This window comes from Chiloscyllium plagiosum, chromosome 23 (assembly GCF_004010195.1).
Source record: "Chiloscyllium plagiosum isolate BGI_BamShark_2017 chromosome 23, ASM401019v2, whole genome shotgun sequence".
In the NCBI taxonomy this organism is placed as follows: domain Eukaryota; kingdom Metazoa; phylum Chordata; class Chondrichthyes; order Orectolobiformes; family Hemiscylliidae; genus Chiloscyllium; species Chiloscyllium plagiosum.
Window position 1 is genome coordinate 7946662 of NC_057732.1, and position 17873 is coordinate 7964534.

At 41.1% G+C, this 17873-nt stretch overlaps 1 protein-coding gene across 5 annotated transcripts in view; it reads left to right on the forward strand.

Moving 5' to 3' along the window:
• LOC122561588 (ATP-binding cassette sub-family C member 9-like) overlaps nucleotides 1-17873 on the forward strand; it is a 196034-nt gene that overhangs the window by 157647 nt on the left and 20514 nt on the right. For 4 of the 5 annotated variants that reach the window (XM_043713432.1, XM_043713427.1, XM_043713429.1 and 1 more), the window contains 5 exons: nucleotides 4987-5100; nucleotides 5922-6042; nucleotides 9653-9783; nucleotides 15248-15326; nucleotides 15691-15799. In XM_043713432.1, coding sequence (XP_043569367.1) covers nucleotides 4987-5100; nucleotides 5922-6042; nucleotides 9653-9783; nucleotides 15248-15326; nucleotides 15691-15799 — 554 coding nt within the window. The remainder of the gene's footprint in view (nucleotides 1-4986; nucleotides 5101-5921; nucleotides 6043-9652; nucleotides 9784-15247; nucleotides 15327-15690; nucleotides 15800-17873) is intronic. The other variant, XM_043713430.1, reaches the window with a different exon arrangement.

A 17873-nucleotide genomic window follows, 5' to 3' on the forward strand; every position in this document is an offset into this window, starting at 1 on the left:
GTAAACTAACAAATGGTGTGAGAAGCTTTAAGAATTGAAAGCCAATGTTGCAGAGTTTAAAAATAGCACAGGCTTCCTTTTATGTCTCAAGTCGATGAACATTTGCGCAGCAACCATCCATATTGTTCTCAGTTAGAAATCGTCAAGCCAGGTTTTTTTGATACAAATATCAAGTGTAACTTTACTTCAGGATGACTTGTTTTCTTGAAAGATGTTAGGACCTAGGATAATGTTTTCTCTTCATGTTGTCTGGTTCAAACATAAATTTATCAAGAGATGATGTAAAATATATGTTCTGCACCACTGAAATTTCAGATCCCAATAATATCAATCGTGACTCAATGTTACCACAAGGGAGAATTTCAAACAAAATCTTTGCTGCTCTGTCAAGTATAGCTATTCTTTTGATAATAATGAGCAGCTACAATATGTGCTTTTATTTAATCATCCTATTGAAGTATCGAGGCTTCAGATCTAGGCAGCTTAAGGAATTCTTTCTTCATGTATTAATTGTTGCAATATAGAAGGACTACATATTTGTACTGCTCTGGACTGAGCTGCCAGAGGAAGTGGTGGAGGCTGGTACAATTGTAACATTTAAAAGACATCTGGATGGGTATACGATTAGGAAAGGTTTAGTGAGGTATGGGCCAAATGCTGGCAAATGGGACTTGATTAGGTTAGGAGATCTGGTCGGCATGGATAATTTGGACCGAAGGGTCTAACGCTGGCAAATTTGGTAGAACAAGACTTGAGTTTTGGTGAAGCTTATTTCTTGCATTCATCAAGTCAATTCCAAGGATTAACAAAGTTAAAGGAAAGAACATTTATACTGTATGAGAAGAGAGTGGCTGATAGGTTAGGAAGTCAACTCTGACTTCAGAATGCACCAGTTAATGATGACTGACAGTTAACTGTCATGCTTTGTTTGAATTTTAAACCAGGTGGGTTGACTCTGGTTATTCTCTGAAAAATGGATCACAAAATGCCTATCACCTATAGCCTTTCCTTTCCAACATTTTCCTTGTTTGACAATGCATTGTATTGGCATTAGTTTAATGATGGCTACATCATGTGACCATAGAAGGCAATTAATCTGCAATTAGGGTCATATAGGTTTTAGAGTCCTGCAGTACAGAGACAGGCCCTTTGGCCCAAACTGGTCCATGTTGACAAAATGTCCATCACCACTAACCCCATTTCCCTGCATTTGGTCCAATATCCTTCTAAACCTTTCCTATCCACATATTTGTCCAAATGTCTTTTAAATGTTGTTAATGTATCCTCCTTAACCACTTCTGCTGGCAGCTCATTCCATATGTATACCATCCTCTGTGTAAAAAATGTTGGCCCTTAGGTTCCCTTCTATTCTTCCCCGTCTAACCTTAAACTGATACCTTCTAGTCCCAACCCTGGGAGAAAGACTGAGTGCATTCACATTCCCCATGCCTCTCATGATCTTATACACTTATGTAAGATCCCCGTTCAGTCTCCTAAGCTCTAAAGGAAAATGTCCTAGCTTGTCTGATCTCATTGGAGGAATACTTATTAAAGCAGTGAAATGGTATTGACAGAACTATTACTTAAGTAATGATGTGTCCTAAACATCAAATGTTACAAAGCAACACCATTCAAATAGTGGAAAATGAGGCATTAGACTGATTCCTGGAAGAGGTTGAGGAAACTGATCTATATTCTCTCGAGTTTAAAAGACTGAGAGGTGATCTCATTGAGATATACAAAATTCTTAAAAGAGTTGGACTTGCAAAAGATGTTTTCCCTGATTGGAGGTCAAGAACTAGGAGACACAGTCTCAGAATAAGGGGAACGTGATTTAGGTCTAAGATAAGGAAATGTTTCTTTACTCAGGTTAGTGAATCTTTGGAATTCTCTACCCCAGAGGACTGTGGAAGCTCAATCATTGAACAACTTCAAAATGGGGATTGATAGATTTTCTGATACGAAAGGTATCAAGGGATGGGGATAGGCTGGGAAAATGGATTTGAATTCGATCATCAGCCATGACCTAGAATGATAGGGCAGGCTGAAAGGCTGGATGGCCTCCTGTTGCTCCTGTCTTTCTATGTCTATGATTGGTCTTTGGGAAGTAGATATTTTAGACAGCAGTGGTATCCTGGGGAAAGTCTAATTACTGCTGAGGTAGTTGGTTCTCATTGGATATGAGCGACATGGTAGGGAGCTAGGCTCACTGAAAGAGATCGCATTCTCATGCACCTACTCCAATCATATTGAGTGCCGCCTGAGGATGACCTGTGATCTCCATGGGAACAAATCTTAGGAGCAATCACAAAGTTTGTAAATCTCTGTATGATAGTTGAGTCCATTTGATACCCAGCAAGTTGAAGCCAGTCCAGAGACCTAGATGGATATTGGCTTTCAAGGCTTCCTTGCTTAAGTTATGCTTGATTATGTAAGGTTGCTCTGTCATTTCTTCTTTCACAGGAGGCTTCAGTGTAACTGGAAGTCTCACTTGAGTTGTCCCAGAATCACAGAGATCTATAGATCAATTGTGCACAGATGCACATGTATTAACTACCTCTAAATCCAGCATCAGAGACAGAAAGCTTTTGTATGAATAAGTGAGGGGTTTGCCATTTTTCACAGGTAGAACATATCTCCAAGTCAACAAGTTATGGATTACTGTCTCACTCTGGAACCTTGCTCACAGATCGTAGGTTGAACAAGTGCTGAACTGCCAAAGGTGTCAGACCATGGCAACAACTTCCCTCTCCTGTTGGATCTGAAAGCCCCTAGCACTATTTGTAGAAGACCAAGAGACCTCCCCTGGTGTCCAGTGAATATCTACGCTTTTACCAACCTCACAGAAACCAGTTCATCTGATTGTTACTGAAAAATGCCAGAGATCACAGTAGGACAGACAGTATCCATGGAGAGAAAGCAAGCTAACGTTTTAAGTCTAGATGACTCTACATCAGAGCTGAAATGAAATGTGGAAGGGGCAGCATTTATGCCATAGTTGTGGGGGGGGGTCAGGTGGGTTTGGAGTGCTGGGGGAGAGAGGATGTTGATAGTTCAGATTAAGTGATCATAATGTGAGAACAGCCGAACGATGGTGTGTCTAACTACCAGACTGGAAAGAAGACAGACTCATTGGGATGGAAGGGGGGCAATCCATTCTCCCCCAATACTCCAACACCACCTCCACCTACAACTATTGCATAAAAGCTGCCCCCTCCACACTTCATTTCAGCTCTAATGAAGAGTCATGTAGACTCGAAACGTTACTTGCTGTCTCTATGTAGCTGCTGCCTGACCCTTTGTGATCTCCAGCACTTTTTGTTTTCAGTTCAGATTCCAGCATCTGCAGTAATGTGCTCCCTCATCTGATTGCTAGTTTACTACTATTTCTAGAACTGGATATGTGCAAATTGGCTGGCCCATTGCTTACTTTGCAACAGTGACTACACTTACAATAAATGTATCATGTTGATTATAATGTGCTCGAGGTCCTGGTGAGCACAGGAAAGTTTCTATAAAAATGTAAATCCTTGTGTTTCTTGTGGGAAAACAGCCACCTTCCTTCAAGAGAAGATTTAATGAGAACTAACATTGATGGTTGTGTTGCTGATCAGGAACACAAGATGTATCATGCCTCTGCACTGGAACAAGCGTGCATTCCATGCTCACTCTGCCCTGATCTACATCATATGTCCACCTCAAACAGATTATTTCCTCTACAATAGGTATGCATATCACAGACTTTCAGCATTGTTGCTGCCCATCATTCCTGCACTGGCTTTTCACATGAGCATTGAACCAATCTCCAGTTTTTTGCCCATACCCTTGCACATCATTTCTATCCAAATAACCATCCAATGCCCCTCTTGAATACCTCAATTGAACCTGCCTCCACCACATTTCCAGGATGTACATTCATGTGCTAACTACTTGTTGTGTGGGAATGTCTTCTTTCATGTAACAACCTGTTAAACAGCCCACACCCTGGTTTTGCAAATCACTTTAAATCTATTCCTTCCCATTCTTGTTCCATTTGCGAGCAGGGACGGTTTATCCCTATCTAATCTACCCAGCCTGCTCACAATTTTGAAAACCTCTATCAAATCTCCTCTTAGCCTTCTTCTGTCCAAGGAAGACAGTCCCACCTTCTTTAATCTATCCTCATTACTGAGGTTTCTCATTCCTGGAGCCATTCTTGTCAATCGTATCTACACCCTCTCCAGTGCATTCACATCCTTCTTAAAGTGTGGCATGCAGAAGTGGCGCGCATAATATTGAGATCTAACACATGTCTTATACAAGTTGAACATCAGCTCCTTGCCTTAGTGATCTTAGTGATCTTTCCCCTTATTAATAAAATGGAGGATACCCTATGCCAGTGGATCTCAAACATCTCAGTATAAAGACATATTTCAATGAGAGAAGCAATTCTATGGCACAGCCACTCTTGTTCAGCAGAATTGATTGCTCATAAACATCACATTTTCTTGCCAAATAAAAGCAACTTACTGCGGATGCTGGAATCTGAAACCAAAAGAGAATGCTGGACCTGCTGAGATTTTCCAGCATTTTCTCTTTACATTTTCTTGCCATGTTGGTTACAGTTTTACTCGTGATTTGCAACATAGTGAATAAAACAAGCCAAATAAGGACCAAATACATTCATGTTTCAAAACCACCAGACACATACCCATTTTCAAAATGTATTTTTTTATAACTATTCGTGGACCTAAATCTGTTACAAATAATGTATTCCATTCAGGAGTCTGAGTTTTGCAAATAGTACTTCATATTTGTAACAATGTTTTTCAAAGATATATTTTTAGTGAATAATTCATCTGACATATAACTGAAATGAAATGGATCAGAGCAAAATGTACAGTCAAGTAAATTATCATTTACCAGGTTAGTGGGAAGCCTGTGCTAATTGTAGAGAGCTTCTCGCATTACAGTAAACTGACACTTTCTTCCTATTGATTTGCATAGGACTATCTTGGTGCTTACATTGTCCTCACTGCTGCTCTAGCTTCCATAACATATTCCCATTACTATGGTCTTTCATCTGGTTTAGTGGGATTTGGCCTTACCTATGCATTAACGGTAAGTAGTCCCATTTGCCTTTGTCAGCTATAAACACCCTCCAAATCCTGATACTCCATCTCCTTGGTTGCATTAGGATCATGTCTGATGTTACAATATCCCCCTAATTGGGTCAGAATGCAGATTCAAACTGATCATTTCCAAGATATTTTAATTAGATTTGTATTCAATGCAAAATTAATTGTTGGATCTGTCAGTTATATGGCATTCTTTGGCTTGTTGTTTTATGGCAGGTTTTATCATTTAATCTGCTTTTCAAGGATGTGGTTGACTCTAAACTGCCCCCTGGGTAATTAGAGATGGGTAATAAATGCTGGCCCAGCTAGCGACACCTGTTAATGAATAAACCCGACTCGAAGTCAAATTACACGGAGAGATTAGAGAAACTATGGTTGAAATCCTCAAATCTTATATAGCTAAGGAGTGATTTGATCAATTTTTTCAATGTATTAAGGATAATAGCTAATGGATGGAAGGTTGGCTTTCATGATTCTTGTTCATTCCCAATTATTGAAGTTTCATCTTAGCTGGCCATGCCTTCAGTCTGGAATTCCCTCCCCACACTTCTCAGTCTGTCTACCTCACTTTCGTCCTTAATGTCTCTCCTTAACCCATTCCCTTTAGAATAAGCTTCTGGTAATATAACCTAATGTCTCCTGAAGTGACTCTGTGTCATACTTTATAATGCATTTATGAACTATCTTTAGATATTTTATTACATTAAAGGTACTACATAAATACAAGTTACTATTGTTCACTGTGAAGCACTTTGGGTTGTCCTCAAAGACACTGTTTAAATGATTTTTTTTTTCCTTGTATAGGTTTGTAATTACCTTAACTGGGTAGTGAGAAATCTCGCTGATTTGGAAGTGCAGATGGGAGCTGTGAAGAAAGTCAACAGTTTCCTGAATATTGAGAGTGAAAATTATGAAGGAACTATTGGTATGATTTACAGATAAAATCTATCCTTTGGAACATAAACCTAGAAGTAAAAAGAAATAGCAGAAAGAAGTGTTCCAGTTCCGGTATACTGCAGTACTTCATTTAGCGATACATAAAAATGGACTTCATAAAATTGATATATGTTGATATTCTCTAATTTATAAACATTAAGCACATCAGGTAAAATTTTATAATAGTTATACTGCTGAAACTAATTCTTTTGGCACTCTAATTTGCTTGTTAACTTGCTAATTTGGCAATTCTTTATTTGTGAGCATAGTTGATGGGTAGCCAGGGCTGCATTAGCCAGAGGACGTCACAATTCTATCCTCACCTATTTCTCACTTGCTTGCACTTTCCAGCAGTCCCTGGATACTAACCAGCAGTAGGAACTCAGTAATGTTTTTTAGCCTCCCTTAACCCTACATCTGTTCCAGTTGACTACTGTACACAGGTCAGGAATCTGATATGATGCTTCCTAGTCAATGTGGCTTAATTGCCCCACTGACAGATAAATTTATCATAGAGTCATAGAGATGTACAGCATGGAAACAGACCCTTCAGTCCAACCCGTCCATGCCGACCAGATATCCCAACCCAATCTAGTCCCACCTGCCAGCACCTGGCCCATATCCCTCCAAACACTTCCTATTCATATACCCATCCAAATGCCTCTTAAATGTTGAAATTATACCAGCCTCCACCACTTCCTCTGACAGCTCATTCCATACACGCACCACCCTCTGCGTGAAAAAGTTGCCCCTTAGGTTTCTTTTATATCTTTCCCCTCTCACCCTAAACCTATGCCCTCTAGTTCTGGACTCCCCGACACCAGGGAAAAGACTTTGCCTATTTACCTTATCCATTCCCCTCATAATTTTGTAAACCTGTATAAGTTCACCCCTCAGCCTCCTATGCTCCAGGGAAAACAGCCCCAGCCTGTTCAGCCTCTCCCTGTAGCTCAAATCCTCCAATCCTGGCAACATCCTCTTAAGTTTCACAACATCTTTCTGATAGGAAGGAGACCAGAATTGCACACAATATTCCAACAGTGGCCTAACCAATGTCCTGTACAGCCTCAACATGACCTCCCAACTCCTGTACTCAATACTCTGACCAATAAAGAAAAGCAATACTTCACTATCCTATCTATCTGCGACTCCACTTTCATGGAGCTATGAAGCTGCACTCCAAGGTCTCTTTGTTCAGCAACACTCCCTAGGACCTTACCATTAAGTGTAAAAGTCCTGCTAAGATTTGCTTTCCCAAAATGCAGCACCTTGCATTTATCTGAATTAAACTCCATCTGCCACTTCCCAGCCCATTGGTCCATCTGGTCCAGATTCTGTTGTAATCTGAGGTAACCCTCTTTGCTGTCCACTACACCTCCAATTTTGGTGTCATCTGCAAAAGTAGAGGTGTGTAGTTATTCTATTTCACACAAAATCTATTCTTGTTTGGAGCTCCCCTACGTAAGGGGGAGATTCCACAATTCCATGCCCAGAGAGGAACCCCTTTCCCAGGAAAACTGTACAGTAATAGTTCTGAGAAAGAATCTTCTTGGATTTGAAATGTTAACTCTGTTTTTCTCTCCACAGATGCCACCAACCCTGCTGAGTTTCTCCAGCACATTTCCGTTTTTATTTCAGATTTCCAGCATCTCAGTATTTACTTTTACTATATTATTACAACACAGTCCATTGTATATTTAGAAATGCAACCAATGTTATAGATACTGAAAACAACAAATGCTGGCAATCACAGTGGATCAGACGGAATCCATGGAGAGAGAGCAAGCTAATGTTTTGAGCCTAGATGATTCTTCGTTAGTATATATTATAGTTATACAGAGTTCTGGTCATACCCTCTCTGAGTATTGCATGGTTCAGTTCAGTTCTGACCAACCTCAGAAACAATATGTATGCCTTGGAGCAGAGATTCATAACAAATGATACTGGGGTCAAAAAGACTAAGTTCTGAGTTCGATTGGTAAACTAGGCTTGAATTCAGTTGTGTATAGTAGATTAATGATGCAGTTGTGCTGTTTAAATTTTCCTGAGATATACTATGGTACCAAAGAATGGTAACGTTGTAAATATTACATTGTTGTTCACAACCATTGAGGCAGACAAAGATGGCAGTCCCAGGCCAGACTGGCAAAGCTTTTAAGACAGTATTACTGGAGAAAATCAACAGCAATTGGGACAAGTTAACTCCATGACTACTCACTCAGTATCCCATTGGGCAGCACTTCAGCAGCAATGTGGAGATGAAAGAAGTAATGAATCATCCAACAATCTAACATAGCTCTCATTCCTGCACACTTATCAGTGAAAATGACATCCATTCAGTAAAGCCATTCAGAACTTTTAAACCTTCTCATGTGTTTAATCTCTTTAAAAAAACGGATGTTACAGGCAGACCATAGCGAAATGCAGCAAGACCCAGACAATATCTAGGCTTGGGCTGAAAAGTAGTAAGTAATATTCACCCCACACAAATGTGAGGCAATGACCATTTCTAATGAGAGAATTTACCATTATCCCTTGACATTCAATGGCATTATCGTCACTGAGCGCCTGCACTTTTGGCACCCCATGTGGTTGCAGAAGGTGGTGGGATATGGATGTTAGCATTCACAAGAAACCACACTGTGCTAACCATATAAATACAGTGGCTACAAGAGCAGGTCAGAGACTAGGAATCTTGCAATGTGCCTCCTGACTCCCCAAAGCCTGTCCATCATCCACACAGCACAAGTCAGGAGTGTGACTGGAATACTCCCCACTGGCCTGGATGAGTGCAGCTCCAACAATACTCAAGAAGCTTGACACCATCCAGCAGCCCGCTTGATTGGCTTCACATCCACTCCCTCCACCACTGACGGTCAGTAGCAACAGTGTGTGCCATCTACAAGAAATTCACCAAGGCTGCTTATACTGCACCTTCTAAATCCACTTCCATCTAGAAGGACAAAAGCAGCAGATACATGGAAGCATTGCCACCTGCAAGTTCGCCTCCAAGCCACAGACCATTCAGACTGAGAAATAACTTGGTTTCTTCAGTGTCACTGAGTCAAAATCCTGGAACTCCCTCTTGAACAGCATTGAAGGGTCTACCAACAGCGGTTCAGGAAGACAGTTCACCACCACCACCTTCTCAAAGGGTGGACAAGTGAGGATGGACAATAAATGCTGACCTACCAGCAACCCTGCATCCCACGCATAAATTATTTTAAAAACAGGTATTGTTCTGGGTTTGTTTTTGAACCTTACCTCTCTCAATTTGCTGGAATTCCTCCAGATCTAAAAACAAGAAAGAGACCACACTGGGAGGTTGAACAATCATAGATTATACAACTCAGTCTGCAGGTGCCGGTTATCATCTGCAATTTCCCTTACGGCAAGTTCTAGAACATAGTGTGTGTCACTTGCCTGAACAGTGGGAGAGAAAGTCAGGAGGCAAGTTGGTCTGAACTGCTTATGTGTGAGTTGATTTAGAATAATTAGCAGTGGATGGAAACAAAGTTCTGAGAACTTGTAAAAAGGCCTGAACTAAGATCACCTGTTTGAGGTTATATATAAGTTCTACATCTTCACTTTTCATCCAGACCCTTCCCAAGTTCCAGAAGACTGGCCACAGCAAGGAGAGATAAAGATTCAGGATCTCTGTGTTCGATATGACCCAGCTCTCAAACCTGTTCTTAAGCATGTCAAAGCCTACATCACACCAGGTCAAAAGGTAATTACAAGAGTCTTTCAAACCTTGTTGTTTAATGGCCCTTGTAAGAAGTTGGAGAACTGTTGCAACCTCATTGTAGACAATGGGGCAAGTACAGCACTGCACAGGGAAATGGAAATGAGAGAGAACCACAGACATCAACCAGGCAAATACCAACAGCCAGGATTAAAGACATTTCAAATTCAAAGCTCGGGTTTGGCTTATATCTCACTGTTGATTTGTATAATATGCTGCGTTGGAGCAACAGATGAACAGTACTGGTAGCTGTTTATTTTGACAGTTTTGAGAGGTATAGATAAAACGTCACTTTTCCCATTAGCAAAGGTGTCAACAATTAAGGGGCATGAACGTAAGGTAAGAGGTAGAATGCTAAAAAGAGGATTGAGGAGCAATCTTTTCACCCAGAGAAATCTTAAACCTACTGACTGAAAGGGTGGATGAATCACCAAACTCTCGTTAACATTGAAGCAGTGTTTAGATACTCATCGGTGTTGTCATCACCTCCAGAGCTATGGACCATGACTGAAAAATGGGGATAATATAGTCAGATCTTTGTTGATTGGCATGGATGTGAAGGCCCCAATGGTGTCTTGTGCTGTAAACATCTATAACACTATGAAAAGGCATTCAGCCATAATCCCACAGATGGCAGTGTCACACCATTGGCTCTTCAGTCAAGGACATGGACCAAATGTCTGAAGCTGTGGTTCATCTAATACTGAGCAGACTGACTATTGCATCATCAGTAGGATAGTCAATAGACAATAGGTGCAGGAGTAGGCCATTCTGCTCTTCGAGCCTGCACCACCATTCAATATGATCATGGCTGATCATTCCTAATCAGTATCCTCTTCCTACCTTATCTCCATAACCCTTGATTCCACTATCTTTGAGAGCTCTATCCAACTCTTTCTTAAATGAATCCAGAGACTGGGCCTCCACTGCCCTCTGGGACAGAGCATTCCACACAGCCACCACTCTCTGGGTGAAGAAGTTTCTCCTCATCTCTGTCCTAAATGGTCTACCCCGTACTTTTAAGCTGTGTCCTCTGGTTCGGCACTCACCCATCAGCGGAAACATGTTTCCTGCTGCCAGAGTGTCCAATCCTTTCATAATCTTATATGTCTCAATCAGATCCCCTCTCAGTCTTCTAAACTCAAGGGTATACAGGCCCAGTCGCTTCAGTCTTTCAGTGTAAGGTAATCCCACCATTCCAGGAACTAACATGTCTCACCACAGTCTAACATGAAAAGCTGAGTAATTGGCCCTATCCACTCTGAATTTTAGAGGAAGAGAGGTGATCCATAAGATTCTGGAAGGGCTAAATAGGATAGATTTTGGATTAGTGGTGCTGGAAGAGCACAGCAGTTCAGGCAGCATCCGAGGAGCAGTAAAATGGATGTTTCGGGCAAAAGCCCTTCATCAGGAATCAGTTCTGATGAAGGGCTTTTGCCCGAAACGTCAATTTTACTGCTCCTCGGATGCTGCCTGAACTGCTGTGCTCTTCCAGCACCACTAATCCAAAATCTGGTTTCCAGCAACAGCAGTCATTGTTTTTTACCTAAATAGGATAGATACTGTCAGGTTCTTTCCCTGCCTGGATAGGCTACAAATGGCCACAGTTTTTGGATAAGGGGACAATGATTTTGGATTGAACAAAGCAGAAATTTCTTCACTCAAAGGATAAATCTTTGGAATTCAACAGGTCCAACAAAAGCCTAGAGGGTTGCAGATGCAACATCAATATATCTATTTAATACCGACATGGAGAATTTTTTTAGATTAGATTACTTACAGTGTCACTGGAAGCAGGCTCTTCGGCCCAACAAGTCCACACCTACCCTCCGAAGAGAAGCCCACCCAGACCCACTCCCCTACATTTACCCCTTCACCTAACACTACAGGCAATTCACCTAACCTGCACATTTTTGGACTGTGGGAGGAAACCGGAGCACCCGGAAGAAACCCACATAGACACGAGGAGAACGTGCAAACTCCACGCAAACGGTTGCCTGAGGTGGGAATTGAACCCGGGTCTCTGGCACTGTGAGGCAGCAGTGCTAACCACTGTGCCACCGTGTTTGGTCTTAAAAGACATTAACGCATACAGAGAGTAGATGAGAAAGTGGAGTTAAGTCTAATGATCAGCTTTGAATTCTGTCCTTTGTCATTCACACCCCACCCTGACACTGACCCTATTTGTAAGTGCACTTTAATATTTGTGCATTGTCCCTTAGTGCCACGTGCTGGTTATCATTAGCCACCTCACATCCCTGCAGTCATGCCTTGTTGTTCCCCCTTCTAAACTTCATCTCACATGAATCCTTCACTTACTCTCACTGTCAGCTATTCCGTTTAAAGCACACTCTACAACCCCACTTAGACAGTTTTCCAGTGTACTGGTCCCTACATGGCACAGCTCCCTTTTTCACTGTAGTGGTGCCAGTGCCTTATTCATCAATGCCTATCATAGAATCCCAACAATGCAGAAAGAGGTCATTTGGCCCATCAAGTCCACACCAACCTTCCAAAGAGTATCCAACCCTCTCTATCCTGTAACCCCACATTTATCGTAGCTAATCCACCCAGCCTGCATGAACCAGGACACTATGGGCAATTTGCCTTTGCCAAACAACCACCTAACCTGTAGTACATCTTTGGACTGTGGGAGGAAACCCGCACAGACACGGGAGAAAGTGTAAAGTCCACACACAAAGTCACCCGAAGCTGGAATTGAACCCGGTTACCTGGTGATGTAAGGCACCGTGCTGCCCAAACTATCTTGCATTTATCTTTCAACCATATGTTCGACTCCTTGATCTTATTTACTCTGGGCCAAATCTCCCAGCTGAGGAAGGATTCTTTTATAACATTTATGTACATTAATTTGTATCAAAAGAGCCATGTCTCTTGGGGGATTTGGGTTCAAACTTCTCTAAAACCACGTTAATTATAAAGTATCAAATGGTTGAGGTTTTGCTCAGTGCAACCAGTGTTTATGGTAACATGGAGAGCCAAAGAAAAATAGATTTCCAAATACCTCTGCACTTATTCAGACACTGCACAAAGGCACATACTTGGTTTTCAGCCAACATTGGTATTGTGGAAAGTGTACAAGGGTTTAATGATATATTTAAAAGACATAAAAATTAGAAGCATTGAAATACAGCTCTGAAGTTCCCATGTTCTTGGTAAAGATCCCACCCAGTGTATTGTTACTTTTCCAACAGTTAATCTTTGCAAAGTATGCCAATTATTTTCACTGCACGCACCCACCTCCCCACCCCCACCCCCACCCCCATTCCCGAATACCAGGATTTGATTGTGAGAGGACAAACAACATCAAAGCAATCGTGACAGAAAAATTAGATGCTAGTCCAGATAACTGATGGACCAAAAATCCTGGAACTCCATCCCCAACAGCACTGTTGGTGTATCCACACCAAATGGTCTGGTACAAGAAGGCAGCTCCCCACCAGCGTCTCAATGGCAAATTATATTGATTGCAATGAGGTCAGCCAGGTGGACCTCATAGAATAGGAGTTCCCTGATTGGGGCTGTTAATCTGGTCCAAACAGAGAGCCCTGGCTGATGGATAATAACAAGAGGGTCAGAGATTCTGCTCACTCAGAGCTGGCTCTGAGGGAGCCTGGTCAGTGCCAAGGACTCTCCACCTATAAATAAAAGGTGATTTGGTAACCAGCCTGTGTAGAGTTATTTCACAAATAGGGATGGGATGGTCAATAAATGCTGGCCCAGCCAGCAACACCAGCATTCCATGAATGAATAATAACATAATAATGTGGCTTTTAATGATATCTTGCATACTAATCTAAAGGGACTAATGGTTGGCTGTATCTTGGTGGATGCAGCCAATCCAACTGAAGAAAACCCATCTTTATATAGTATCTATTCATGATCGTCAGGACATGCGAGTGTGAGCCAATGAAATATTCTTAAAGTGACATTCATTGTCTTGGCACCCAAGAAAGATAATAGCAGATTAATCGATTTGGTGATGATCATTGAGGGATAAATAATTTTAAAATTCAAGATAAAAAAGGCATAAGAAAACTCAATCTGACCCCCATCCAAAAAAGCTGCACCTCTGTAAGTAACGTATTCCCTCTGTAATGCACTTAAGTGACAACCTGGATTATGTATATTTTCACAACATACACCGTACTTTCTCAGAATGTTTTGAAATAAAATCTTTTCCCAGCTTGTCTAATTTGCAACCAAACAAGGTTCTCTGTGTTTAACCTCTTTCACATAAAACCAAGGTTGACACTCCAATGCAGGTAAAAACAAGGACTGCAGATGCTGGAAACCAGAGTCTAGATTAGAGTGGTGCTGGAAAAGCACAGCAGGTCAGACAGCATCCGAGGAGCAGGAAAATCGACGTTTCGGGCAAAAGCCCTTCATCAGGAATGGACAATGCAGTACTAATGGTGTGCTGTATTGTTGGAGATGCTGTCTCTCAGAGGAGTTGGTAAACTGAGGCCCCATCTGCCTTTTCAGGTGAAAGTAAAACATTCCAACATTTCAATTATACAACAGGGTTCTGGTTACCCTGGGAATTCTGGCCACATTTGTGCTTCAGTCAACATCATTAAAAACCGAGTACTCAGTCCTTGGTGTGGTCGGATGGTTATGATTAAATGATTTCTCTTTCTGACTGGCTGACTCTGGTTTCAGTTCCCAATTGGTGAATGAAAGGGCTCCATCAATCTGTAAACTGTACCAATCTCTCAACTGGCAAAACATAAAATACTCAGTCCAAGGTTTGCGTGGAAATTAGTCACAATGTTTCCTATGCTAAAATAATGATGACACTTCAAGAATATTTCATGGGCTGTAAAGTGCTTAGAGATATCGAGGGACAGTGAAAAATGATAAACACAAGTGTCTCTTTTGGTAATGACCTCTCAAAATCTCAGACAGAGTAGACAAGAATCTATCTCACAATGCAGAATAGAAACAAGTGATTTCCATCAATGGAATTCACTGAGCATTCAACATCATTAAATGTAAAATTCCTTTCTTCACTCAATTCACAATTTTGCCATTTGTCACTTTTTTTGTCACACATTTTAATTTTTTTTTATCCTGATTCCCAATCTTCGCGCAATTTTTTGTTTTGTTTCACTACAAATTGATTTTAATAACAGCGGCTGAAGGATATCGGTCAGAATGTAAGAAAATAATTGTCCACATTCCCCATTGCTTTCCTTTATCCTTTCTCCTGAACCTTGAACACAGGAATGATATTTGATATCTCACTTCCAAATTATCACACAATTAATATATCTATTAGCTCCAGTGAACATATCTGTTTTGTCCCTGCTGCGTTAGATTATACAAGCTTATTTTCTGATTGATAAAATTTACACGGTTGACACAAATGAAAAAAAAACACAGTCAAGGTTTCCGTGTACATGTGTGCATTGTGTTTGTTTTCCAGGTTGGGATATGTGGGCGTACTGGCAGTGGAAAGTCTTCCCTATCCCTGGCTTTCTTCAGGATGGTGGATATATTTGAAGGTTAGTCCAGCCATTGATCATGCAGTCTCTCAGTGCTGTCATGAGGTAAAATTTGTGGTAAACCTCTTATTACTGCAAGAAAGCACAACATTCTCTCAGTCACTGATTTACAGCTTAAGTGGGAGTCACCTAGTAGTTGTAATTTATGATTAAATGGTTTCTCTTTCTGACTGGCTGACCCTGGTTTCAGTTCCCAACTGAAGGGTGAAAGGGCTCCATCAATCTGTAAACTGTATCAGTCTCTGAACTGGCAAAACATAAGCAAATAGCTCAAGTAGCATTGAACTCGAGAATGACTTAGACTCTGTGAACAAAACATAATCCATTGTGGGTTTTAACTTTGTGCTTTATATTTACATAATAGGTAAAATCATCATTGATGGGATAGACATCAGCAAGCTCCCTCTTCACACTCTACGCTCCAGACTTTCCATTATTTTGCAAGACCCTGTTCTTTTTAGTGGATCCATTCGGTAAGCAAGCTCTTAACTGCAATGCTGGCTCCATGGACATAAGTGTTCTGTGCTTAGTCTTGGAAAGCAGCCCAGGATATGCCATAAATAGGAATGGTGCAGCTGTTCAGCTGCTATATGTCAAACTGAACATTGCCGTTAACATTAAGCACAGAATCTCATTGCAATGGAAATGTTGAATGTCTGGGAGTTAAGAAGAAAGTTTGATGTAAGAACTGAGAGCACTTCTGCAATTCCTTGGCCCTTTCCAAGTATCTCACAAGGACAGCATCCCTCACCTACTCAAAGTAATCTTGCCTGTCAAAGCCTTTCTACCATGGGTCTTAAAATCTCTGTCACCCAGACCATGTTCTCCTAATTAAGTACTTGTCTAAACTTGGATGGAGATTTGCCAGTGAAACTGAAAGTCATCTTCCTGCTGTCAGGACAAAACAAGAGAGCAAAAAAAAACTATTCATGGTCGATGAGAATGCTGTTCTTTTAAATCGAATAGGTATCAATGACTCTCTGATCGGAAAAACACAATTCATGCAACAATTGACTGAGTTTTTAGATTAGAACATAGAACATTACAGCACAGTACAGGCTCTTCACCCTCGATGTTGTGCTGACCTGAACCAATCTGAAGCCCATCTAACCTACACTATTCCATTTCCGTCCAATGACCAATGCTAGCCATCACCATCTGAGGAAAAAGGCTCTCACTATCCATCTTATATAATCCTCTGATTATCTTATAGTCTCAATTAAGTCACCTCTCAACCTTCTTCTGTCTAACAAAAATAGCCTCAATCCTTCAGCCTTTCCTCATACGACCTTCCCATCATAATAGGCAACATCCTGGCAAATCTCCTCTGCAACCTTTCCAATGCTTCCACATCCTTCCTATAATGCAGTGACCAGAACTGTACACAATACTCCAAGTGCAGCCACAATAGAGATTAACAGACTATGCATCTATTTTCTGTAATTCTCAGTAGAATTTCTATACCATTATCCCATTGTAAAGGATACACCTTGAAATTGATAAAGTGTGTCATTTAATCTCTTTTTTATGAAATGTGATTATGTCTGCAGGAACTGTGTTTGGTTGGAAATCCTATCAGATCGTTTGGCATAGTAGTAAGAGACAGTGAGGAATTTACAGGAGCAAGGGGGTATGATAGATGGCAGTTAGAGGAAGGGAGAACAACCGCAGATACTGTCAGGTAAATGGGTTACCTCCAGGAAAGGTAGGAGAGGGAGGCAGGTAATGCAGGGGTCTCCTGTGGCTATCCCATCTCAAACAAGTTTGCTGTTTTGGGAGACATAGGGTGTGATGGACTCTCAAGGGAATGTAGCACAAACAGCCAAGTTGCTGGTACCGAGACAGACTCTAATGTACCAAGGTTCCAGGCGATCGATTGTGTTAGGGAACTCTCTAGTCAGAGGCACAGACAGAGCGTTTCTGAGGCCAACAGCAAGAAATCAGAATGATGCGTTGCCTCCCTGGTGCCAGGATCAAGGATATCTTGGAAAGAGTGCGGAATATTCTCAAAGGGGAGAGGGGCCAGCAGGAGGTTGTTCTGCACTTTGGAACTAACGACATAGGAAGAGAAAAGGACAAGATTCGGAAGGGAGAGCATAGAAAGTTAGGCAGGAATTTAAAAAGTAGGTCCTCAAGGGTAGTGCTATCTGAATGCATGCTGTACAACTCTATGTCTCTATGACTGTAAGTGCAGAATGCTTGAAGGAACCTATTTTTACAAAATTTACAACATTAGGGTTTTTATCACTTCATATTTGAATCTAATTGATAAGCGATTGATTGCTGTAATTAATCAAGAACTTAATAACAATTTATATTGTATGATTATTGAGAAAGTGAATGAGATAGACTTTGTTAGAATCATAGAGATGTACAGCACAGAAACAGACCCTTCAGTCCAAATTGGCTATGTTGGCCAGGTATTCTAAATCAATCTAGTCCCATTTGCCAACACTTGGCCCATATCCCTCTAAACTCTTTCTTTTCATATACCCATCAGTTTCCTTTTAAATGTTGTAATCGTACCAGCCTCTATCACCTCTCTGG